Source organism: Columba livia, chromosome Z (assembly GCF_036013475.1).
Source record: "Columba livia isolate bColLiv1 breed racing homer chromosome Z, bColLiv1.pat.W.v2, whole genome shotgun sequence".
NCBI classification, from domain to species: Eukaryota; Metazoa; Chordata; class Aves; order Columbiformes; family Columbidae; genus Columba; species Columba livia.
Genome location: NC_088642.1, coordinates 36328127 through 36355085, shown reverse-complemented (window position 1 = coordinate 36355085; position 26959 = coordinate 36328127). Strand labels below are relative to the sequence as shown.

At 41.4% G+C, this 26959-nt stretch overlaps 1 protein-coding gene and 1 long non-coding RNA gene across 2 annotated transcripts; one reads left to right on the top strand and one right to left on the bottom strand.

The window, feature by feature from the left end:
* Positions 1 to 306: 306 nt before the first annotated feature.
* REEP5 (receptor accessory protein 5) lies at positions 307 to 22446 on the bottom strand. The gene is made up of 5 exons (XM_065045409.1): positions 22205 to 22446; positions 21827 to 21920; positions 10727 to 10865; positions 4052 to 4220; positions 307 to 2827 (listed from the first exon to the last, which is right to left on the bottom strand). Exons 1-5 carry the CDS (start codon positions 22320 to 22322, stop codon positions 2778 to 2780), a joined length of 570 nt encoding a protein of 189 aa, XP_064901481.1. The 5' UTR covers positions 22323 to 22446; the 3' UTR covers positions 307 to 2777.
* Positions 22447 to 22561: 115 nt separating this feature from the next.
* Positions 22562 to 26874, top strand: LOC135577257 (uncharacterized). The gene is made up of 2 exons (XR_010468848.1): positions 22562 to 22797; positions 25400 to 26874. It is a non-coding gene; the product is annotated as an uncharacterized LOC135577257 (long non-coding RNA).
* Positions 26875 to 26959: the final 85 nt, after the last annotated feature.

Below are 26959 nucleotides of genomic sequence, written 5' to 3'. Positions count from 1 at the left end.
TTCCGTAGATGAGCAACGCTACAAAGTCTGGGAAGCTGCACTGTGTAGGCAACTACTTGTGGTGCTCACTGTTGAGAACAGAGGTGGGTTCCAAACTCTTCTGTTAAGGCCTAATGCTCAGACAGCCCTGTCACACCCCATGATCCAGTAATGAAGCAGAAGTACTTTCTTCAGGCTCTTAAAGATATTTTTACTAGTTCCCCAGTAATGATGTTTGGACTAAAAAAAGTTAATATCATGTAAAGATCTTTAGGTTTTCACTGTTGTCGTGTAAGCTTCTCAAGAAATACTGACACGGCATACCAGTCCTGGAAGAATTTCTTTATTTGTGTCCATTTTTATTTAGCACATTACAACTTCAGCACATACATGGAGTAGATGTGTGTACAAACATTTGCACATAAATGCTGTGAAGAAGACTTTGAGAAGAACACTTCTCAAAGTGCCAGCCCCCTGGAGCTACTTGCGGGAAAGGATAATTTGCTGCAGAAATTCAGGCATTTCTACTTGCATCAAAGGAAGCAATGAGATCAAGTTCTGTTGAAAACAGGCGGTAGTTCCAGTTCAAGTAGAAATCTGACACAGGAGCACTGAATTTAGCTGCTGGTCACGAAATACGAAGTTGTAAAGACAAGAAGTTTATTTAAAGCCTAGCTTAAAATCTGAGAGATGTGAATTAATGTTTCAGCACTTACCTAGAACTGTTTTATCCCCATTTATAACAGTAGAACAACTGTTGAGTAGTATGAGAAGTGAAAAATAAGTTTTGTCTCTAGTGCAGAGCTCATTAGCCTTGGAAAGTCTAAAATTTACTAGCAGCTTTTAAAGAAGGAAGTTACATGGTACTTTGTACCTAAATCAAATAGAAAATTAAGTAGCTTTATTTCTTACTTATTATTTCAAAAGGTGAAACTAAGACTGGGCACATGACTGTGATATACTCAGGTAATGGTGTTTAAAACACAACACTGGGGTTTAATATGGTCTACAGAAAATTGCTCTGGGTTTAAGACGGAGAAAGATAACACTAGAAATTAAACCAGTTCAACGGCGAGTCACTTCAAACCTTTTACTTGCTTACATCTCCAACTTTGTTGTAAACTTTATCCTCTTCAACACATCCACTCATAACAAAAAGTTGTCGTGGAATGATCACCTGTGATAGATTTTTTTCTTTCAAATAACAAGCTGCATGCTGTCCTGCAGAAAATGATGCACAGTGTGTCTCATACTTGCCTATCCAAGCTGAGAGCCCTAAGGGCTGCTTTCCAGCCTACAATGCTTTAAGACACTTTTACACCTTTTCTTGCAATACACACCAAATTTAAAACTGATCTGCTGAGTTACACTGTGTGCTTCATTCTTTTGCAGTTCTTGCATCTGAAAATTTACAGTTTTATGTAAATGTTTATCCACCAACTTGTTGCAGAAAGCCAAAAGTCTTCAAAGTCTATTTTAAGGTTAAATCTTCTGGATTTAAGATTGTGGACCAGAAATCACTCTTCATTGTATCAAAAGCTTAAGCTTTCCTTCTGCGTGTTCTGTGAGTTAAGAATTGTCATAGTATTACTGTGGGCTTTAAACACCACCACGGAGGTTACAACAAGGAGATTTTAGTAATTCATGCTGAATTTGTTGAAAATACTGCACTACGAAAGAGTAAATACAGAATTAGTTAAAAAAATATTTTTCCTTGACTGCACAAAAGCCTTTATTCTCTTAACAACTTTGGCTGCATTCTTACTGGCTGGTCAGGAATATAGCAAGTAATGACAAAAGCATCTCTATTCAGGCAGTTTCAGTGCTAATGCAAAGTCGTTCTTAGCACAGTCAAAAGAGATTGCAGATTTTTAGTAGCAGAAAGAGCTCATGAAGGATGTAGTCCATCCCATTAATGATGTAGTTCGGGAGACTGACATCCAAGGAAGTTAATATTTCAACAGGACTCCAGGAAAAAGTTTGTAATGGTATCCCTCCTTAGCGAAAGGTGGTTTCGGCTTTTGAGTGTGATCCTAAAAGGCGCTCTATTAACAACTCTAGATGACATCTTTCTTTAGCAAGAAGAGGCAAGGAGTTGTACTTGAGCCATCTTGTGCTAGTCCTGTGCAATTTAATGCATCCATTTCTGGCAAACTACTTTACACTAATATAGGCTTCATGACTTATTTAAAGTTACTCTTTCCTATACTTAATATCTATCCATTTAAGAATACATACACTGTACCAAATACTGTGTTACAACAAAACATGCAACAGTGAATAATCTCTATCTTTAGGTGCCTAGAACATGTAATTTCATCATGTACAACTTTATTGGTGGGGAATACAGCCTTTATGCCATCTCTTACCATAAATCCCTGTATATTCAAGACATCCATTGAGACCAGTATTTTCTTACATGATAGCTTCATGTTTGACCAGACACAGCACAGTCCAAGTGTTAAGAGTCATTACACACATAGACAAAACTGAAGTGCAGATCCTGTGGGATATATACTTTTACTTATGTTACTACAGGAAGAGATTACTGAAAGATTTCCTCTGCATGAAGATGAATAAAATGTTTTCATTAAGCTTCAGATGCTGCCCACTGCATTGCTTTTAAGTAAGACTTCTTACTTTCTATACAGACAGAGCAAAATAGTAAGCAAACTTATGACACATTCCTTTAATATATCAAAATGTTTCCAAGGCAATATTATTGAATTTAGACCACAGTTCCCAATAACATCAAGCTTCATAAAGGAGGTTGTAGGGAAACTTTATCCAATTAAGAGTTAAGTGCTCTTCTTTTCTTCACCCAGTAAGTTCACTGTTGCTTTCTTGGCTGCAGGAAAATAAAAGCAGGTTTAAGCATGAGAGGCCTATAGACTAAATGGCCTGTTCAGTGTTCTGGAGCTGCATTGGTAAAAAAAATCCTCTTAGGTCACAAAAAAAAAATCACAGAAGAAAGACGACAGCTTTTGTATACATACACACACAAACAGTGATAAAAATGGTCATACAAAGATTTTAAAAAATAAACCATAAGCAAGGAACAGCGCAATAAACAGCACAGACTCACTTACAACTATTGTATCAATAAAAGAGTTGATCAGAGTGTTTAGGACATACAGGTTTACAGGAAGAACTATACTACCAAGCTGATGAAACAGGGCTGGAATAACATTAAGGTATGTGTGTGTACATGCATGTGTGTGTACATAATTTCTTAGAAAATCTATGTATGTGGAAATCTATGTATGTGGAAATCTTTGCGATTTTTACATGTAAAGACTAAGTGATGCAATGAGGACAGAAAAATCCCATGTGCAACAGGGAAGAACATTATTTAAGATACCTGTCTAATAATAGTGATTGACGAAGGGTCACGCAGCAAAATTTACAAGCATAGTTGAAAAAGGCAGATAATTTAATACCAACGGGAAAACTGCTTAAGTTGATAAGAGGAAATGAAGACTGCATTGCAGTGTTTGGGCAAAAGGAGACACAAGGCACTTCAAAATACCTTATAAATAAATTTCCTTTCAAGTGAAATAAACCTTTATTTTAGCTACTTAAAACACTAATACCCTCAGCAAATCTGCTGACTCCAAGCTGTGTGGTGTCACACGCTAGAGGGATGGGATGCTTTACTACACAACTGGCAGCCCTTCTGTACTATCAGACATTTGAGATGGTATTTTAGAAGACAGAAGAACACACTGAAACAATATCTGTATTTATGGAAGGTATCTTGTGAGGACATTTGGATCTGCCTCTAGAGAGAATGTTTATAGTGATATGTATGGTGGGAAGACATGCAAACTAATTAATCTTTTGTTCCACTCACATAGTTCACACTCATTCTACCATAACTGCACTCCTAGAAAGTGAGATCCACTAAAATCATATTGTCCTGGATCTTTACCCAAATTTATCTCCCTTATAATTTACATTGTCTTCTTACTTTTTTTTCTTCCCGAAAATGATGAATACGAACTGTAAATATTAGAGTGGCCCAGGGCAATTCCTCCTACTTGATGCGATTAGTGAACAGTTTTTTCCTCACCTTCTTTAGTGATGGTATCTGCAGTCTCTGCAGCCTTGTCTTTCAGGTCTTGAACAACACTATCAAGCTGAGCTTCATGCTTCAGGAAGAAAGGCCGGATAATTCGATGATAGAGAAACTCCGCCCCATTAGAAGGACTTGGAGCCATGCACCACAACAGAAAGCCACACTAGAAGGAACAAGAACGTCTGCGTAAGTAGAAGAAACGAGTAGGAGACAAGGCGCAGTGTGCATTCCTAACTCTGCCACAGACTTGAGCATATTTAAAACAGTGCACCATCCCCTTCATGTGCTAAGGTCACAGTCAATCAGTATGCACATCCGTTTAGTTACATACAGTGAATCTTTATATTGGAATAATTTCATGGATACTGACAAGATAAAAGGAGGACTGTAGCAGTAAAGCTGCTCTGGTAGCAGGTGTATCAAGACTCCATGTACTTTGTTTGTTTGCTTTTTAAAAAGGTAGAAGTATAAAACCTGATTAGACAAAACATCAGTGTCTCTGGCTACTTCTAAACTATATGTGGCACAGGCCTGACTCAAGGCCCAGGTCCCTACATCACTTAAATCCAGCCAAAACATATACCAGGAGGAAAGATGTCACAATCTACACAGAGCACGCAAACAAGGGTAACGCTTTTGGATTGCACAGCTTAGGTATCGCTTTTGTAGCACAATCTGCTCTCTGGGAAGCAAACACCGCCACTGTGTGTGGGGTAATCTTTCTACACCTTACAAAGGGGATTGGAAAAACAGGCTATTAAATGTATTACAAATATCTACCCTTCACTACTGAAGCACCTATATTTGGCTTCAGTTCCACTGTCATACACAACACAAAGACAGCTATGCAAAACAAGCTCAAAACATTTAAAGGGCAGATAGTGCCATAAATACATTTGCCTGAGCTCTGCAAGCAAATATAAAAATCCTTTACAAAATAAAACGGCAATAAAATCAAGCAAATTTTCTCAGCAATTGTACAGTTCTTTCCAGACACAAATAGTACAATATTATTCTGTGTCAAAAGCCACTCCAGAGAATAAAGGCAGAATAGCTTTTCACAGACCATCTTGAAACACAAAACCAAACCACCCCAGGCTCAGACAAAATGTGCTTTGTTTCGATGCTAGACAGGATTAAATGTTTGAGGACTTCCACGCATGTTTGGGAGTAGAGGGAGAAAACACAACAACAACAAAACCTCAACTCTTCCTCCTGAATCCATCTGACCACACAATTAGCTATGTTAGGCACCAAAAATCACACTAATCATTTAAACTACAACAAAAGCACAAGCTTAAAAGTCTTCATTTAAATAGAGTAGCACTTATTTATACAGCTTTGACTTCCACGTTTTCCAGTTTTCACGGCAGTGTTCACAGCAGCCAAAGAGATGTTACAGTGCATGTGCTAGAGTCTCTGGAAGCCATTTAAATGAAAAAAGCAAAGCTTGTTACTTATTTATGAGGTTTCCAGTACACTGCATAGCACAGAAGTGTTTCCTAGAAACTAGTTCTATCACAGTACCCTTTCAGAACTGCACTGTGCCCAGCCAGACATTTCGGTCTCCTCTCCTTTCCATCACACGTTTGATTTCCCACTGTAAAACCACAAAGAACCACACCAAATTATTTGTTTTCATATTGCATAAGAAACTCCTCAACAACATGACCATTACAAGCTGATTTACATCAATAACGGTTCCGATTTAAGAAAAAAAAGACAATAAAATCCCTTTTCAATTATGAAAAACACAAAGTCTTCTTCAGGCAAACCTTCCAAATATTTTATATCTCTATTCTTCATCAGATAAGGGATACTGAGATTGAACGTGCTATAGGTTCTGCTCTTCACACCTGTAAAATTTTGGCTTTGTCTTCACGACAGGGCACACCACAATAAAACTGACCCCCCTGATGCACATCAGTTGAAGAAAACATCTTTAACCTACTGTTTTTGGAGGAGAGTGGTACTCCTTTCTTTAAGGCCACTTTTCATTCCCCTCCCTTTAGAGAAACCCAGTTATACACGTGGAGCTGGGAAGGCTTTCTCTTTAAAAAGGATCACTGATTCCTGGTGATAACAATTGCCTTCTACGGAAGATATTGCCAAAATAATTTACCGTCTTTTTAGGTAAGCTTTAAACTATTTGGACGTGGTGTCAAAACAGAATGAATTGAAGGAGTGTTGTCCCAGAAGAGAAAGGTTTTTCAAAGTAAAGTGCCCACCAGTAAGAATGCCTACCAGGAACGTTTCAATGAACCAAGAGAAATAATTCAACATACAATAAAATTTGGGACCAGCAAGGAGCAACTGATGCAGTATCATTATGCATGGTCAGAGGAAATAAAGGCAAAAAGTGAGAGAATATAGATTTGCAAAAGCTTCTACTATTTGTAAGTTAATATAACAGAAAGAATAAAATGTAGTATCTTATGTTGTTATCTTTCATTAAAAGCTAAGATGTATATTGATGTTATTTTCTGTTAAAAAATAACTAGCCGATTACTGATAGTTATTTTAGGTGTTCCAATACACAAAGATGTTACTTAGTTCTCCAATCCCTCAGCTGTAAGTCCAACTTCCTCTGAAGTCCAATTTCTTGCCTAGAAACAAAATTAGTCATTTTGATTTCACAGCTTTGTCCCAATCTAGTCAGCAACAACAACAAAAATCTTTTATAGCTATAGATTTGTTCTCAAGTACCGATTGCTTTTGAAATGTACTGAAATAGATGATTATATACATTTTATAAAGGACACACAACCGAAGTTGAAAGTCTCAGTCTTTTCAAAACTTGACAATGTCAGACTGTTAACTTATTCTTCCCTTGTTTCTTGTGAAACTGAACATAGACTATTAAAAATAAAGTGGTTTGTTAGAAGGTACAGATAGTTCAGAGTGATAAAACTGATAACTGGAAAAAAAAAATTACTATGTTCTTTGTGACCCTCCAGACCAGCCAGCAGAGGGAATGGAATTTGTGAAATGGAGTGACTTCCTCAAGCAGATGCCTGGGCTGGGTCTAACCCACTCGGATCTGGTACTAACAGCTGTTCTTGCCCTGGCAGCACCAAACCAAAGAGCTGGGTTTGCCACTACAGCAGAGAAATACAGCGTGCAGGCCCATGGCCAGCTCCAAGCTTCTAGAGACAGAAGACTACAGAAACCCAGGACATGCATCATGGGAACAAAGTATGAACACGCTCCTAACAGGAAACTGCAGTCATTAAAACAAAGGGAAGTGAAGCAGATCTTTAGCTGAAATCAATAATTTGTTACATGGGGTGTAAGCACAAGAGATCTGTCTTAAATCAGAGTCAGATCAACACGTTAGGCACTTCAACACACTCACAACAACTCCTCTTGCTTCATCTGACTGAGTGCCTCGTAGTGGCAGTTTGCATAATGCACGCAGTGTGCTGTGTCTGCTAGGAATCCTGTTCAGAAATTCTGTTCTAATAGATGAAGACAGAACTGTTAGCAGAGTCTGAAGTCTGCTTCCCTTTCCACTACCAAGAATACTCCTAGGATAACCTCTGCTATTTTCTCTGGCTACAGAATTTTAATACCTGAATGCCAAATAAATATTGTCATCGTTAACAGAAATATTGTAAAACACATCACATACACATGAAATCGTGAGTTGTATGTGTGTTCTGTTGTCCTGGTTTTGTTAAAAACAAGACCAATTTCTCTTTTAGTGAATTTTCCTTTCAGCTAAGTTCTTCTTAGAAACTGCACTTTTCTGTAGGTGGACACGTTTTCGTAGACATAGCAATGGAATGTAGGTCGCAAATAAGGATGCACGTCCCGTAAGCAGAGAGGGACAAGGAGACGCAAACTGAAGAGGCGACTAAAGCTGACAAATAAGTATTCCATCCCATCCATGTCATAACACCATATAAAAATGGGCAATCACGAGGGTCTCACTCTGTCTTCGACTATGGCCGGCATGTGGGGAGGACCCTGTGAGTCATCCCTGCGATCTGAGGGCTAATGACAGACCCTGCATCCATGAATCCGGTTCCGGTTTGCTGCGGAATCCAGTCCAGGATTTCCAGGTCCCTGCCCTGCAGCTGCTGGAGCACCGCGGAGCTACTGGGACAATTCGACATTGGGTTTGTGTATTTTATATTATTTTCTCTATTTTATTAGTAGCATTAGTCAAACTTTTTTTTTTTTTTCCCCCAACTTGCAAGTCTGTCTCTCTTTTCCTCCTATCAACTCAGTGGGAAGGGGAGAGACTGAGGGGCAGAGGAGGTTAACAAAGCATCTGCCATGGCTTATTGTTGCCCTGCAATCAAACCATGACACCTGTGCTTCAGAGAAAAAAAAAAGCACAGCCAAATAAGAAGCAAGCATTACAAAAAAACCCACAAAGCCCAAGAAAACTCAAAACAGTCTTCAACTGAGGAACAAAAATATATGCAAACATTGTAACACATATTCAGAGGAGTTATTACACATGCTTTTCACCAACTTTTATGTAAAAACTCCTAGTGTGCTAAGAACTTAGAGGTGGCATAGCCCATGCTTAATACAGGAGCAGCTATGATCCATGGCTCAATCCTGCACGTCAAGGCATATAGAAATACTAAGCAGCTGAAACTCAGTCTGCAGAGCAAGCTACAAGTTGTATCAAATAAATGTGAATATGCAAACTTAGCATTTTTGGAAAATGAAAGCAAGCCTGAAATTTGAATGAATGACATATCTGGGCTTCTATTTCATAACATCACAAAAGAGGCATGGAAACATCACAAGCTGCATTACCAGAAGTTTTAGTTGTGGATGGGTTGGAAGTTGGAAGCAGCCTCCTTCTGCTCCCCACATGCAGTACCTTCCATCCTTCCACTCAGTCAGCAATGTTTTCTGATTCTCAGCCAGCAACTTCCATCTGCCTTTGTATCACAGATGTAAACCTCTCCTCCTATCCACTACTGAAAGTATACACTTGACTCCTCTGTGCCTTTGGCAGTTATTACAGAAAGCTGTGCATTTACCATAACTGCTTCCTTTTGCCGAACTAATAAAAGTACCTCACTGTTGATGGTACCACTGTAAGCAAAAGTGGTACTTCTGACAGTGTTATCAGAATCATCTGTGGTTGGTCTTTACTTGCTAACTCAGCCTGAATTTCAACTGTGTGCTCTTCATACTGTGCTGTGCTGGCATGAAGAAATCATCGTCACGGCTTTTACCACCAAGGTAGGAAAGAAGCTCTGAAAATACACCGTATTTTCACAGAACTGCAAATATACATCACTGCAGACAATGGGCAAAGTCATTATCCTGCTAAACTGTGAGGTGAAGTTGGGAATGCAAAATAACTGTGTAAATGGTTAAGACCAGATTCTTCCAGCGTCATAAGAAATCCCTTTGGATCCTATTCAGATCAAATGAACTTTTTCACTATTTGGCTTGGTCCTTATATATTAAAACAGTAAAACATTCACATATGGCTTCGCCATGGTAAACTTCAAAATTAGCAGATTTTTCTTAAGAACTTCCCTAAAACATTAAGCTTACAGTGGAAAGACATATTTTCATTTTTGATTAATGGAAAAAAAAAAAAGAGGGAGAGAACTAACTTTGTGAGACAGGCTATCATATTTTTAGTCTGAAGCAACAGTTCAAATATGTGCTTTCTCTTGGGAAGCTGAGGAAATATGTGTCCAACTGATTGCACAGTTGATGCCTGTTAAAGATCCAAAAGGAACAATGCTGAAGTGTAACTGAGCTGTCCAAGTCAATTTTTGTTTTCAAAACATGGCATTTTCTGGAAAAACCATTTGGCAGCATCGGACCTTACCATTAAAATTTTAAATTACCTCATCACAATAGCTTGCATGCAAATCCCTTCAAGAACTTTGACGGGGCTAAACTAGGCTAGCAAAGCAGAAGAGAAGGAATAGAACAGCTCATTGACACAGAAAACAGGTAACAGTTCTTTAAGCTAAACAACTGACTCTCTAGCATACATGTTAATTTGCTATCTCCTAGAATCATTTAATATGCTAAAGTTTACTTGCAATAAATACAGCCACACCTTAGTTGACAAACAAAGCTCAGAACACATTATCAAATAACTGTCCATAGTTAAACTACACTAACAAATATAGATTAGCAACAAGCTCTTCTGATACCTGCCATTTCCTTTTAGAAAAGTAGTCTTAATTAAAAATGAAGTCTGTGTGATTCAAACTATTTTTATGTTGCAATTTCCTTTGCTCCCATTAGCAGAGAAGTTAATATTTCCTTTTGCTGCCTTTGTGATTTTACTCTCCACTTTCACTAATGCACTTAAAAGAAAAAAATTGAACCATCCTGTAGTGTTTACCACATGCTGTAATTTCGCCTGATTTACCTGAACACCAGGACAAAGAACTGTTATTCCATGGTACATCTACACTGTCTCTTCTTCCCGAAAACATGGCAGACCTTTTCCTGCCACCCATCCCAACTTCCCCTCTTGCCTCACAAAACCATCAGCAGTAAACAGATCACTTCCATAGTAATAAATTACATGTAACCACCGTTTAAAAATACAGTGTGACCCAGGAATGATTCCGAGGGATTTTTTTGTAACCTATGTGCTCTTGAAGACATTAAATCAGTTATATCAAAGATCTCACTTTAGGAGAGGGAACACGTGAACTAACATACCTTTAGCATGTAGTAGAAAGGGAACCAGGAGAGGAAGATATCAGAGAAGAATTCCACTATGCTGAAAACACCATACACAACCCAGTAAGTCAGCCACTGTGTGTCATCATCTTTATTGGGGCTTTCAATGGCCTTGATTCTGTAAGGAAAACAAAACAAGTGAGCAGATCAGTAGCACCAGTCTCATCTACGATGCTGAAGTTTTTATGACTCAAATTTGTTGTTCCATGTGAATCCTCATAATTTAATTTCTCTATATGCTCCACAGATTAGAACTAAGTAGTATCTGTCATACAACGTGCCCAAGGTCTTTGGACAGCAAACTTTTCCCAACATGTAAGACTTCAAAAAGAAAAGATACTTCAGCTATTTCTAGCTCTGATTGCGAAAAGAAAGCCAAACAAAAAATGCGAGCATCCTCACCTCATTCATCAGAGAGCTCACAGGACAGGGAAGAGAGGTGACAATCTTTTGCCAGTTCCAGCCCTGGATGCATTATGGTAATCCTGACCAGAACACTGTTATACATGAAAGCGCTAGTGATCCACATGACATTTAACCCAAGTAGGTGCTCTGTGCTGCACATTCAGCTTGGCTTTCAGGGCTCTGCTGTGCTGCACAAACTCTTTGGCTGTGGGATGAACTCAGCAGGGTCACTGGAATGGAGGAGCCCACAGGCAGTTCCTGCTGGGTACTAGCAATCACACAAACTGCCTGGCCTTGTTTGCATCCAACAGTGAATAAACATCCTTCCTTTCTGACAGCAGGTACCATGAATAGAGTTGTATTGAAACAAAAATCCTACAGTAGCTTAATTTATCAAAATGGGTTAACCTTCTCTACAGGTGAGGTGTGCACAGTATGCTGCATCATAGGCCACTTCAGCGCTGCGCAACTTGGAGTTCCCAGCATCTATAGGGACATAAGATTCACTATATTATTCTGTTTCTTTATAGTGTTAGGTCTAATATATAGCATTTTAAATGATGCTTCACAGAATCTGAATGCCTTTCTTACTGGGATGGTAACAGACCAGCACCTCCCAATGCAAACAGCATCTACATTAAAATTTTAGATTTACGTCAGGATTTTGAAGTGAATTTCAAATATCTTTACTGATATGTACATATACTAGATTCCTCTTTGGAAAGGTAAATCACAAGATTTGCTCTAACTAACATGCGCTTAGCCTACAGAAGCAGAGGACATCCAGTACCCACCCATCACATACAGTGAGGACTAAATATCTGCATCGCCAATCGTTTTGCTCTACAAATCCACTCCTGCAAGATTTACAAATTCTGGTGTAGGTTACAGTATTACGAACAGGGTGGAGCAACCCCTAGCAAATTCTTGGGCTTCCTGCATAATGATTAACCAGGATTTTGTTCTCCAGCTGCTAGGAGAGTTAAGTTTATACAATTCTAAAAATAGGAGACAAAGAAAGAAGTACATGTGCTTTCTTCAGTAAAAGTAGCGGAAGCCTGAGACTCACCAAGTGCCAGATTAGCACTCTAAGAAGTTTTAGAAGGAAATGCTAGCAACTGTAAGCCTGATAATATGAAGCTTAAGAGTATTAAAAAGCATTTGTCCTCTCCACTCATTCCATAGGATTAAAATCTGTATATTCAGTTTAATTATTTTAATTATTTTCTAACTTATTCCCATAATATTAGCTACATTGTTGCTGAAGCCACATCTGTAGGATATACCAAAGGTGCAAATTTCTTTTAGTTCATAAAAAAAACTGAGAGTCGGGGAAGTTTGCAAAATAGAAATGAAGAAATGGCTCGCTGGGACTGTATTTCCTGGTTTGTAACCAACAAACACTTTGGACTGTGTAACTTCCTAGTTTTGTAAATTAAGAAGAAAAAAAACCAAACTCATGTGACATGCCTTATGTTTTAGCAAAAGTACTGGCAAACCCACCACATGCAGAGAGAATTGCTGTAGCTACTGGATTGAATTACTTTGAAATGCAATATGAGGATCAGATACTTAATTTATGTATTTTTTCCATTACAGTTTGTGGCAGGCTAGCAGGGTCCCATGATGGGGAGAGCAACAGCTCTTGCCCTACTCCACCATACACAATAGGGCACTGTTAATGAGGTTCTGCACCAGCGCTACTGGAAGAACAGGTTTCCACAAGCAGACAGCAACAGGTGTGCTTGCTGCTGATGCTAACAGCACAGCGTTAGGAAACAGTCGTACAGCCGGTCTGCTCAAAGGCAGTGCCAACTTCAGATGCTCCTGCCCACCCACTCGTAACCATTTTTCTACAGCTGCACCTCTCAGTTATTGTAATACTGCTGGGTGAGAGTGCCCTGTAAAACAACAGAACACACACAGAAGGTAAGGGAGAGCACTACTGATCTGTTTTCAAGCTGTGAAACCATACTTCTTGAAGGAAAGCAAAAACCACACGTGACTAGTAAGGGAGTGGTGGATGAATGGAGGAAAGAAAGGAACTGATTGCAAAAGTTTCTCGATGTTAAGGAAAACTTGCTGTAGGGGTTCATCATGTGAATTTCTCTGCTTCTGCTGACGACTTCTCCATTAGAGCCATAGGGGGAGGCTTACTTTACCGCAATAAGCATGCTAGCTTGGTATTTGCGAGAGAAAGTTTTGCAGTGAAACTGCTAAGAGTCTTGCTGTTTACCAGTCATCTTAAGCCTTTTCCAGTCATCTTAAAGCCATCCACAGCTTTAAGGAAGCATTTTTATATTTTTGTTAGCAGTCACGTTAGTAATCATGAAAATAAGTTCTCCTAAAAAAGCTTAGAATCTTCAATTTTGTGGTGAAGGGCAGGTGACCTATCATTGTGTTAAGAGGCATGCTTTACTATCTTCTCTCCTGTAAAAGCAGATGGCTTTTAAGAAGAGTGCCAGAATTGCAGTGCCACAGGTGCACTCCCTTTGCGTGTTCACCACCTGCTGCTGTAGTTACTGTACTTTAAGGCGATGTCTTGAAGGGAATACATGGACACTTCGATGTTCAGACAGTCACAAGCAGCGATACTACAAGTAGACAAGAACTGGTCTGATTTAATCAGCTCATACACAGCATTAAATCCACATGTGGTGTTTCCTTGCACACAGTAGAAAGCAGCACATTCCTCCTCCTATGTTACCTGATCTAGTTAGGCACCATGGGACAAGTTCAGGTGGCAGACCCCTACAACACCCACTAACATCTGCATCTGCTAGCACCCTAATTGGACTTGTTTTTATAAGTTATTCTAAAAACTTTCAAGTATTATCCTGGTGTAATGCTCTGTACAATTAACCTTAGGAGACAGATCACACGTTACTTCAAGCCAAGAACATTTTATTCTTCTCCATGTTAACTCATTAATCAATCAGTCTGATACTCAAAATGCAATCTCCATCAACGAGCAAAAAGATACACAAAGAGGCACCAGTAGTACATCCAGCTTTAGGGTAGCCCTCTTGTAATGGTTATTCATATGCTGCAACAGCAAGTAAGTCAGTCTCACTAGCACAGAACACTAAGATTTCCCAACAAAGGAAGGTGCATCCAAAACCTATCGTTTCAAATTTAAAAATAAAACACATGCTGTCCATATTAGTGACGTGTAGTAATTACACATCACAAAGTATTTTATACGGTGCTTATGTACCAACTGCAAAGAACTTTAAACAAAGCCCCAAACAACTACTTACAGTAGTTCTGCATGTAAGAGGTGAGAACAGTCACTAGGAACAGCTTCCAGCAGACCAGATGGTAAACATCACAGCTCAGTTATTTTAAAAAAGGATGCCTGTCCAGTGGTGCTAATGGCCTGCCACTGGCCAGCACTGCAACTCATGCTGACAAGATGGGGAGCCAAGTAAAAGGTTCATTTTTAGCCAGACCTGTTCCTCAGTAACCCTGCTAGCTGGTGATGCCAACAGCAGAGGCAGAGGCTGCCACGCTCTCCAGTGGCCCTGGGCTTGTATCAGCTTTGTAGACACAGCGTCAGAGTACTGGCTCAATTTTGACTGTGTGCATCCTAGAATCAGTCAAACTGAACTCTAGGTCAAGTAATAGTAACAGATACCAGCCCAGTTTTCATAAGCTGCCAAGTTCTTTCACTTAAAGCATCTGACTCATTAAAACAAACAAACAAACAAACAAACAAACAAACAGCTCTTTTCCAAGAAGAAGCTATTATACACTCCTGAATTAGCTCTGGCATAACAAATCATTGTTAGAGTTAATTCACACATACAGTACTCACAGAATAAGCATATGATAAGTACACCAGTTATGAGTTTTGGCTGTGGCTTTTTCTGTTTTTCTTAGCTGAGTCTAGCTAATAAGATGTGGAAGTCAGAAATAAAGAAATGCCAAATTTTATCACTGTCATCTCATAAGAAGTTATCACTCAAATCCCTGCAATTTTACAAGGTGTACCTGATGACTCTTGTATAAATAAAGTTAAAAGTTTAAGACAAAAGGTTAGCCTCCAATAAGGCTAGCGTTCATGCTGCAGTTAGAGAAGACTAGATAATTTTGTGCATCCTTCCTTCAGTTTTCTAGTCAGTGCTATACTAAATGAGTAGGCAGGCATATTTGTGACCCCCTTAGGCAAATATAACACTTTTCATTTTTCCTCCTGTTTATCTAAAAAGCAAACAAATAAACAACAACAAAAACACAACAAAAACAACCAACCAAATAAACAAAAACAACAACAAAATAACAAAAACAAGCAACTGAAACTACACACTGAAATTAACTACACTTCTAGAGCTTATTCTTACAGTGTACACCAACTTTTTAGAGCAGGTTGTGGAGGCTCAAAAATAATTTACTCCCTGCCATCTATCCAGACACCACTGTGGGATCAACACTCCACTGCACCACAGACTTCCTCAGTTTGGTACCCTGTCTAACTCGTTTCAGACTTATCTTGGCAGGTTGCCTTGGTGACATCTGCCAGCGAAACAAGTACCCGTGCTTCTGTATTCATGTTTTTTATTTTGTCTTCTGCATTTTCATCCAGCCTTCCATCTTTCTTCCTCCTTACTGACTACAATAGCAGAATCATGCATCTCCAGATACCAAAACCATCTTCCTGCCTAATGCACTTATACAACTGCCCCAGTGTGCGTCTGCCATCTCCCCTTGCTCAAAATTTTGTGTATCCAGAAGATGGCAGCAAAAAATTCATGAAGGATAGCAAGGGGGCTCGTTGTCCACGCAGGGAAAGACATTATTAGGAAACACCGCCAAACAACGTGACAGTAGTACGAAGGGTTCTACCTCCACTTCTTCAAAGGAAACTGAGACTGAGGCAACAAAAGGAACACATGCCTTTTTGCCCACCAGTGAACTGAGTCCTACAGACATTTTAAATCAGCACAAAGCTAGATTCCTGAAAACACAAAACAAACAGCTATCTTCTCATTTCATTCCTGTGTAGCAATAAAATTTTGTAACTTTTTTTTTTTAAATAAGTTTTATCTCATGTTCATATGCCCTTACGATAGTTCGCATTTTTCCTCACAGCTGAAGACAGTCTCATTATCCTAATCTAAAACTTGTGTCTTGCTCATTGTACACATAGTGGCAAGTCGGCCTCCTTCCTTTTGGGACAGCAAGATGTTGCCAGCTCTCCTGTGTCAGACAGCACCATAGCTGTGAACAAAGACTTTAAAATTGTAGCTAGAGTACATCACCACAACACAATAAAAAGGAAAACAAGAAAAACAACTAAAAATAATCCACATTTTTTAATCCCACTTTTTTACGCCATCTCACCTTTTCAGCATATAGCATTGACATACTACCCATCAAATGTTCAAAGCATTGTGACTCAGCAGGAGGAAGGGTAGTTTAAAAATACCTTCCAGCAAACCCCACTGCTGTCACTCTTAACTATTGCTTTAACATCTGTAGTCCTGCATCAACCAAGTCACTAGAGATCAACAGAGTAAGAGAGAGGAGTGCATGCAAGGTGCAGTAATGCAGTGCATCTTGATCAAAAAGGTCTGGCAAAATGTCACGTATGTCTCAAACATATCCACAGTCCCTAAAAATAGTATCTGCATCAATTATAAGCTGGAAATCTTTCAGTGAGTTTAATTCAGATTGTGGACCCATTTGTATACAAAGACCTTTACCTTTTTAACCTGCACTTAAGATATAAAAGGTAAATTTCAAATTTCCTACAGATACCATAGTATTAGGCTCTCTCTTGTATTTAACTACTTCTTATCTGTAGGAATGAAAGTACACCATTTGACCAACCGACAGATACATGAGTTTTTGTTTTATCATGGCACTCTAAAACCTAGAAGACAAAAAGTAAATATGTTTGGAGGAACTGATTTGGCAGAACACACACACAAAAAGTTGAAATACGGGTGTTTTTTTGTTTGAAGCCCCAGGAAAGAGTCTCAGCTGTGAGAGGAAACAGTTTAAGTGCAGGCAGATTTGAAACTTTCTACTTATATTTATACTGAGTGTTGTGAATCTGGTTAGATACACCAGCTCTCTCAAATCACTTTCATAAGGCAGCAACAGAACATCACTTGTGAACATTAGTGTATCATGCAGCATTTTCTGTGAAGGAAAAAAAAAGTAAGTGTTCTCCTCAAAATTTGTTAAGAGAAAGCAAATTTGCAGCCCTACCTCTTAACAAATACAGAAACAATTTTACATTTTCTAAACTGTGACCAAAGAAAATCTGTTTTTCCTTTTAGAGGTATGGAAGAGGCAAGGGAAGGGTCAAGACACCATGACAGTATTAAAATTAAGACTTGAATTGTGTGTTTATATGTCTCTACAATCAATCTAGATTATTTCCTGTTTGTAAAATGCCACAAGTAGCACTTACATAGTAAAACCAGCTAAACTGAAGTAATAGCAGCCAATTAGCCAAAGCGGAGACATGATTGTACTAAATTGTTTTTCTCCCTTGAAGGCACCAGTAATAATTTCAGACATTTTACTGCCTGAAGCTATTTTCATCTCTGCAATTTTGCAAACATAACAGCACTTCTGGAACTTCCAGTGCTTTGCACGCATTTCTTAGTCAAATGCTCCAGTCCTTTTTGCTCTCTCATTTTTTTGAGGCAGTTCACCACCACTGGCTATGGGTGGAGCTGCGTTTTAACTGGCTAGCTCTGGAAAGTTCAGAGAAGCAGTGAAAATATTGGCAAGGTTATTTATACACTGCCAACACTCACTTCTTCCATATTCTTCTGAATATTGCTTTGTGCAGTTAAAACTCGCTAGAATTATAAAAAGCTGTTCCTATTATCTGTGGTAAACTTTTAAATACTGGCCTACTACAAACACAAAAGCCTGCAAACAAATACTAGATTTCAACTTAAAATTAATTTTATATTTCATCACATAGCACTTAACAGAATTTTAGGGAAGCAGACTAGGGTTTTATTGGAAACTTTAATCCAGATTGCCTGATTTACTGGGAAACAGCCACATAGCATTTACTTGGAAAACTACTGCGGAATTATGCCTACGTTAAGAGCCTCAGGCAGGCCCTTGCTGGGGACACAGCATAGAAGACTCAGATTTTAGAGAAGACTTTGTATCATTAGAACCCCCTCCATGTATAAAACCACTACAGACTTGGCCAAAGCAAAGGTGAACACCAACAAGGGGGAAGGAGCAGAGGAACGGCCGTGCCTGCCTGCTGCTGTAGCTGGCATTGACCCTGGAGCTGCCTGCTCCCCTGGCCCGTGGCTTTGAGCCTTGGCTGGGGCAGGTCCCAGCGGTGTCACCGGTGTGACTGCAGGCAGCTGCACCACGTCACGCCAGCAGCCAGGTGCTCCCCATCTGCTGGCTCTGACCGAGCCGCCACAGCCTCCAGCACTTCCCCGCCGAAATTCGCACCTGCTGAGCGGCACAAACAGACAAGGAACACAGAGAAGGACATAAATGAAAGAAAATAAACTACAGAATTATACAAGGTGTGACAGGCAGGTACATGTACCTCCATAAAACTGTCCTGGTTTCAAGTGTGAACAGACTGAAATCTGAGCTGAGCATCCTTCCCTCTTGGTTTTTTTTTTTTTTCCAATGTATTTTCTTTCAGGCAAGCAAAGAGATGAACAGTAACCACTGTGACTAACAAGGTAACCCAAAACTAAAATCTTAATAAACCAGATTTGAAACATTCCAAATGAGTCACACAACCGTTCGCCTCCTTGCCATTTTAAACAGTGATAAGGACAGGAAGTGGTCTCAGAACACAGACATCTGTCCCACTCCTTCACGAATGTCTTTTCTGCTGAAGACTGACTGAGTAATTAATAGATTTTCATTTTAAACCATTCAGTCAATGACAAGGCAGAAATGATACTTTCCTCTGTTATGAAGTAGATCAATGTAAGTTAACTGGGGAAATCTGCTGTTTACTCTTTCTGTACCTTTCTGAGGCATTTCAGGCTTGGATCCATTGTTGAAACACCTGTGTAAACATCAAACTAACACCTCATGTGAACATGTTCCTTTTACAGGGCCTGACCTCTTCCAGAAGCCACAGCTTATACAGCAAAAGCCATTTGAGGGTGCTTGCAGCTGATGAAAATAGCTGAAAACTGCCTTCTAGCCAAAGCCAGGAAGCAAGTCTCACTACTGAGAGTTCATATAGCAGGCTCTTCAGCTGTCTTTTCAAGGGGGGCAGATCGAACAGAAGAGAGGACTAAACAAACCACCCTGGTTAGTGTTCTTTATGCTTTGAGTCTCTATGCTTTTATGAGCATGGGGGACAGCACTCTGCAGCACCCTGACTGCAGTATGGGATCCAGAGCAGCAAAAATAAAAGCAGGAATCACTCCAGTATTTCAGCTTTATCTTCTCACAGCTTAGCCCTGCATTAGGATAGAGATCCTACAGTAGACATGGACAGCGCCATGGTAGGACCAAAACAAAAAGAAACCATATAGTGGAATAAGAGTAATCATCAATGAGGAGTCTTGCCCTTTTTCATATTCAGGCACCCCATGCTTGACTTCAGACTAAAAGCCATCTCAGGGGATAGGACAGGTGCCCCTGTCAGACTGATCCCATAACCCTGTACAGGCTGGCAAGGCCAATGCTGCCTATGCTGAGTTTACACTAAACAGGACCATGAAAACGTGTGCGCTGCCACGTGCCCCCCCACGTCTCCTCTGCACCCACAGGGGGCTGCTACCTCTGCAGGCACTGGGGCAGAGCAGTGCGTGTGGGAAAACATCACGTACCAGCTCTGTTCTTGGGGAGGGGACCAAGCCCACCAGTGCTCTCAGCAGGCTGCTTCGTGAGCGGGAGCCTGACTGCAGGCTGCTCCTGAAAGACGCTTGGCATGCAGCACGTCACATGCATTTTAAGTAAGATTTTTCACCCAAGATTATAAATGTATCAGCATTAAAAAGACAGCTGAAGGGAAAGCATTGACTGAGCGTGAATTGGAAAAAACAAAACCGGCATTGTATTCATATGCAAGTTATTAATGGTTTCTTTTTTTAAAATAAAAACTGTAGCCAAGGACAGTGGCATATGTACTCATTACTAAAAAACAACCCAAAACACTCCATAGTACTACTATCTGGGAGGTAACTTTTCACATTAACATATATGTAAAGCCACTTTCCAATATGAAAAAGGGTATGCAGTCAAAAATTATTTTTTTTAATATCCAGATTTAGAAGAAAAACATTGGAAGAGAAAACCCCATTATTCATATTCAATTTGCTACTGTCTTGCCTCCACAACTCTTAAGGGCTTATATTATCAGTTTATTCACCACAGAACATAAGAGCAGATTTAATATATAATATCAAACCAGTTTTAAAACAAATTAAAAAATGTAAATAGGATTTTATAAAGTAATTATGTAAGCTTATAAATGACCTAACTCAGACAAAAAATATTACATAAACATAAATCCTATGCAACTATTTTAAGGTTTTGAAGCCTTCTTGGCTGATATTTTCACTTGCAGATTTCAACTAAAAATTGCCTTATAGAAAATAAAACCTAAGTTTCTCCAGGGTTTGTGGCCTATAATCTCTTGAATTAATGCCCGCTGGAAACAGTATTTAGGAAAGTGTTGCTTAGTTTTAGGAATCACAACTATAAGATGTTTCCAGATAGTTAGACTAAGTCAGTCCCTGACATCTCTGAAAAACAGAAGAGAAGGAACCTATTTTTTATTGCCCAGCAGCTAATTACAGAGAATGTATTTTTAAAAGTTGCTGACTGTATTTAAACAGTTACATGAAATGCAAGCACTGTGTTTCAACAACACAGCAGTAAAGCTGGGAAGGACTTCCATTTTATAAACGTGTTCAATTACACAGAAGGTTTTATTTAGTACATTTCTGAAGTCTTTTGGAACACACTCCACTGTGGTCTTACCGAACAGGAAATCCATGTTGGTCTAATAACAATATAAAGACTATGAAAGATACTACGTATTCGCAAAACCAAAACATCTAAGAAGGCTTTCCTTTGAAAAATTAATATTTTTAAGACTTTTACACCCAAGAGGAGCTACAGTGTCCTCCTTTTCACCTTCTCAACAGCTAGGTGGATTTGGAGTTAACAGCACTCCTTAATGCATCTCTGTCTTATTACATTACCTTGTGCTTTGTGTTAAACATATGCTGACACTGCACCAGTGCCTTCCTGCCTATCTGGAAGCATCCTCAACTAAAAATAACAGTATGAGTTTTAGCAAACACCATTACAACAGCAGCTCTCCCTCCCGTTACTAGCAGCAGGTGAGACACAGCAATCCAGCTTCTCACCCAGATGACATAGCCAGGAACCCAAAGATGAAATGCAGCACATACAGACACTGGTTTGCAAGACTGGAATTTACGCGGCATCTCCCGGCTGTAATTTATTACATAGCATTTGCCAGGTGGAAGAAACCTCATCCTCTACTCGGCACCTTGCATCCATAGGCGCTACGGGAAAGGGTTGGGCGGGAAAACATCATTTTGGGAGCGCGGTCCTCAAACGCCACTGTGACAGACACGCGCCAGGGCAGGGCTGAGATTTTGCAACCGCATTCTTCCCCCCTGCGGGTAACACACGCGATCCCCGTGACCAGAGGGATCAAGTCGCGACACTCACGAGATGTAGGCGGGGTAGCCGAAGCCGATGACGTTGCAGAGCAGGGACGCGCCGTATCCCACCACCAGGTACACGGCCACCACCCCGACGACGGCTGCGCGGGGAGAGAGCAGAGAGCCGTTAGCGCGGACGGCCCCACGCCCCGCGGCGCTGAGGGGACGTGTCACCGCCCGCCCCCGCGCCACCCGGGACGGCCCAGCGCCGCCGCGGAGGGCGAGGAGGAGCGGGAAGGGCGCGGCCGCTGCGCCCGGAGCCACGATCGACACCATGGGCCCTTCCGCCCCTCTCCTGCAGCCCCTGTGCGAGGCGCCCCCGGCCCCGAGCGCCTGACGGGGAGACCGGCGGGAGAGAGAGGGGCGGGCGGTGGCCGGAGCTCACCGGTGGCGATGTAAGTGCGGCTGACGCCGGTCTTGCTCTCTATCCGCTCGAGCACGGCGGTCATGCAGTTCTTTTCGTGCAGGAACCGGTCAAACCTCTGCCTCATTGCCGCTGTCATGGCGAGGCCGTCGAGATGCCCGATCTGTCGCCCCGGGCTCACGGCGGCCGAGCTGCAGGCTCCGCTCCGCTCCGCTCCGCCCCTGGCGCCGCCCGCGGGCCCACCCACAGGCGCGGCGGGGGGCGGCACCGCGCGCGGGCACACCCGGCCGGCGGAAGGTGGCGGAAGGTGGCGGGGCGGGGGCGTCGCTCCGCCGGGGCCGGGGCGGGGCGCGAGGGAGCTGGGAGCCATCTTCCGCCGGCCCTCGGAGCAGTGCCGCGCCGTGAAATGGAGGTCGGGCGGCCTGGGACATCCCTGCGAGGGCGGCGCTCCCCTGTGTACACAAAGCTAAGCAGGAGCAGGCTGCAGACATGGCCGGCTCCAGGCCCCTAACATTGCTCTAAAGTCTTATAAAAACCCAACCAAACGAAGAAACCCCAACCAGTGTGTGTTATGGCTACTTCCACGTGTGGTGAGGAAAAGTCAGAAACAGATGGTAAGAACTGATATGATGTAGGAAAAAAGGTTGCAGCAACGTCATTGCATGGCTACCCAAAAGGTGTGTGACTACACCAAGGACAGCAGCTCCTAGCTGTAACCGTACCCTAGAATTTATGGTGTGCACAGAGATCTTGAAAACTAAAAATAGATTTCTGGCTGTAATGTAGTCCTGGAAACTTCCTTGGCTGGGCTGACTTCCCAGCAACTCCTCTGCATCTGACTCAGCATTACAACTATAACATAGACTCTCCGTGCCTTCTTCAGAGCTGTGTCACTCATAAGCAAACTAGAAGATACAAATAAGTCTTTGAAAGTTGTTTTGTGTCATCTTAAGAAAAATTGAAATGTAAATAGCACACTCTGCTTCCAAGCTGCCATTATTTTGAGGGAAGGCATCTTGCAAAGAAATTAAAACATATTTGTTTAACTGCTGAAATACCGTTTCTTCTTTCAAGTAGCTGTCTTATTAAGGGCAGAGGCGAGGAGAATAGTACCTAGTTCATAACCCCAGGTAAAAGGTTTGTCCTGTAATTTCAAGATTTAAAGGTTTCATCTTGTTTAGTGGAATTATAAAATACAGTTAAAAGAGATCCCTGGAGGTTATGTCTTCAAGTCTTTTGCTCAAAGCAGAGCCAGTGCCAAAGCTAGAGCATGGTGCTCAGGGTTTGGACCACTGGGGTCAGAAAATCTTCATAGATGGAAATTTTGCAGCTTACTTGGATACCCCATTGCTGTGCTTAACCGCAATCACAGATTTTTTTTTTCCTCATGTTTGAAATTGAAATTTCCCTTCATGTAATGTGTGACCGTTTCATCTTGTCCTTTGCCCTGGCCCTCTGTACCTCTGAGGAGGGTCTAGGTCTCTTCAACGTCCAGAAGGTGGCAATCTGATGTCCCCACTTAGCCTTCATTTCTGAGAACAAGCACAACAGTCCCAAATCTGTGACCCTCTTATGCCATGCGTTCCTGCCCCCTTCCTTTGCTTCTCTTGTTTGCCGTATCCATCTGATGTGTCTTGGCTTTTACAGGGCATATGGGGGGCTGTTGGGACAGGTGTTACATTGCATGAAGGGGTGCTGCTGCTTTTAAATTGATAATGACTAGCAACAGTGCCAGATATCTGCAAGAAATAGTCCCTAATGGGAAGTGTGCTGCAGACAGAACAAAATTCTATAAAGAGATTGCTGTATAGCAATCCTCCCCACTCTTCTAAGAGTGCTTTGCTATTCTGATGTGCATAACAGCTGAAAGTGACACAAGGTAAGCATCACCAGAAGATGCAGAAAGCAGTCTTATTTTGCTTATGGGTATGCTGGGATGTGGAGAAATTACAGGACCTGCTAAATTCTAAATGAGCAATTCTCAAACTGAATAGGGATCTGTAGACGTGGATCATGTTAAGCAGGAATGCAAGAAGCCCCATGGAAACTTACTCTGGTCTTTTGGGTTTTGTTTTCTCTCCCATGCTCTCCTCACGCTAAATAAGGTCCCTCTAAAAATTCTGGGTTTTTTCATCATAGCTACAGACTGAAGGACTGAGGAAGAGAATAGATAACACACAAAACTATTCTAGAAACTATGATGACTATTATTATCTAATAAAAAGATTAACAACAATGGAATTCCACCTAAGTTTTCATAATAACTTTGTTTGCACTTTTGTTCTTTTATTCAAAAGCATGCTTTCAGATGTCTTCCACAGTTGATCTGTGGTAGACAAACATTTTCAGTGTACTACAATGTGCTGAGTAAATTCCTTTTAACTGTGACGTGCATAACTATTTTGCTTATGATGCTTTAATTGTTAAGGAGCAAGAGAAAAATTAGTTTTTAGAAGAAACAAACTGGAAAGGCAAATAGAAAAAAAGGTAGGGCACTGTAGTAGACAATACCAACGTTCTTCCAACACAATACAGGGAACACACAATATGAGGTGGTGCTTCTACTTCTTCCCAGAAAAGCCTGAAACTAAGAACAAGGAAGAAAAACACTGGTGTGAAGGAGCTAGCCTAGAGAGCAAGGTTAAAGGGGGATTGCGTGACCTGCTCAAGGAACTTCTGCTGGAGATGAGGAGAAGCAGAAAAACACAGCAGGAATACCCGTGGTGGACCAAGAGACAACTGCCTTCCCATCTTGTGGGTTCTGAAAGTAGTGGTGTTCTAGGTATCAGAGCCAAAGCACAAGCAGTAGTATACAGTTTGATCAGGCTAATCTGCCTCTAGTTGTAGATTATAATGAAATACCAGGCCTGGCATCTGAAGTCACAGGCTACATAACACAGCTGGCCTGGGAGAGGAATTGCAGCCTCAGACCACATGCAGACTGGCAGGCTGCATATTCTGCCCACTGAGGCTTGCATTCTAAAAGGAACTGAAAGAAAATGGCATGTAACAGCATTCTTTCCTTTTTATTGTCCTCCATTCTTAATTTTTCCTTTTTGTATCCTAATTATTTGTCTGCCTTTATTTTCCAACTAATGCAAATTAGGATCTTTGCTTCTCCACTTTGATGTTTTAAGCTATTTGCTCTGATTTTAGGACTAAAATGTCCTAGGGACTAGATGTGCTGACCGACTTCTTTATCTGTTCTATCTGCAGGTGTGAGGCGGCTACAGAGGGGGACTTGGATGGGACAGACTTTGACTGACACCCAGGCTGATCAATGAGCATATTCCATGCCATTAGTGTCATGCTTCATATTTAATGGGAGTTGGGTTTTCCAGCTCAGGAGGCCCATTTGGTCTGTCTTGATTTCAGTAAAGCATCTGACGAAGTCTCCCACAGCATCCTTACAGCTAAGCTGAGGAAATGTGGTCTGGATGATCGGGTAGTGATGTGGACTGTGAACTGGCTGAAGGAAAGAAGCCAGAAAGTTGTGGTCAATAGGGCAGAGTCTATTTGGAGGCCTGTATCTAGTGGAGTGCCTCAAGGGTCGGTACCGATACCAGTACTATTCAATATATTCATCAATGACTTGGATGGGGGAATAGAGTGTACTATCAGCAAATTTGCTGATGACACCAATCTGGGAGGGGTGGCTGACACGCCAGAAGGCTGTGCTGCCATCCAGCGAGACCTGGACAGGCTGGAGAGTTGGGCAGGGAGAAACGTAATGAAATACAGCAAGGGCAAGTGTAGAGTCTTGCACCTGGGTGGGAACAACCCCAGGTTCCAGTATAGGTTGGGGAATGACCTGTTAGAGAGCAGTGTAGGGGAAAGGGACCTGGGAGTCCTGGTGCACAGCAGGATGACCATGAGCCAGCACTGTGCCCTGGTGGCCAGGAAGGCCAGTGGCATCCTGGGGTGTATTAGAAGGGGGGTGGTTAGTACGTCGAGAGAGGTTCTTCTCCCGCTCTACTCTGCCCTGGTGAGACCGCATCTGGAATATTTTGTCCAGTTCTGGGGGTCTCAGTTCAGGAAGGACACAGAACTGCTGGAGAGGGTCCAACACAGAGCCACAAAGAGGAGCAGAGCATCTCTCGTATGAGGAAAGGCTGAGGGAGCTGGGTCTCTTTAGTTTGGAGGAGACTGAGGGGTGACCTCATTAAAGTTTATAAGTATGTAAAAGGTGAGTGTCACAAGGATGGAGCCAGGCTCTTCTCAGTGACAACCAATGATGGGACAAGGGGTAATGGGTACAAACCGGAACACCGGAGGTTCAATTTAAATATGAGAAGAAACTTTTTCACAGTGAGGATGACAGAACACTGGAACAGGCTGCCCAAGGGGGTTATGGAGTCTCCTTCTCTGGAGACATTCAAAACCTGCCTGGACACATTCCTGTGTAGCCTCATCTAGGTGTTCTTGGTCCAGCAGGGGGATTGGACTAGATGATCTTTCGAGGTCCCTTCCAATCCCTAACATTCCATGACTCTGTGATTCAGCTCTGTTCTCATTGAGTTCTGTTTGCGAGATCCTTTTGTTCAGCTTTTTGCTGTTCTGCTGTTTTGTAATGGCCTCTGGGCCTTTCTGCCTTTTTGGCCTTTTCACTCTCTCCCCAGGATCAGCTGTTGGGGACCAGGGTGGTGTTTTCCTGGGACTGGCTGCTCAGAATGTACAGAAGTCATGACAAATTGCATTGAGTATAATTTATATTTTCTATATATTAGTATGTTAGTATTATGTTGTTACTTTTTTAAGCTCTTTTTATCTGAATTC

Coding starts and splice junctions, on each gene's coding strand:
- REEP5 (XM_065045409.1), bottom strand. CDS start 22,322: ATGACAGCGGCAATGAGGCAGAGGTTTGACCGGTTCCTGCACGAAAAG. Junction 10,866..21,826: donor GGCTACCCCGCCTACATCTC/GTGAGTGTCGCG, acceptor TTTTCCTTACAG/AATCAAGGCCATTGAAAGCC. Junction 2,828..4,051: donor AGATACCATCACTAAAGAAG/GTGAGGAAAAAA, acceptor ATTTTCCTGCAG/CCAAGAAAGCAACAGTGAAC.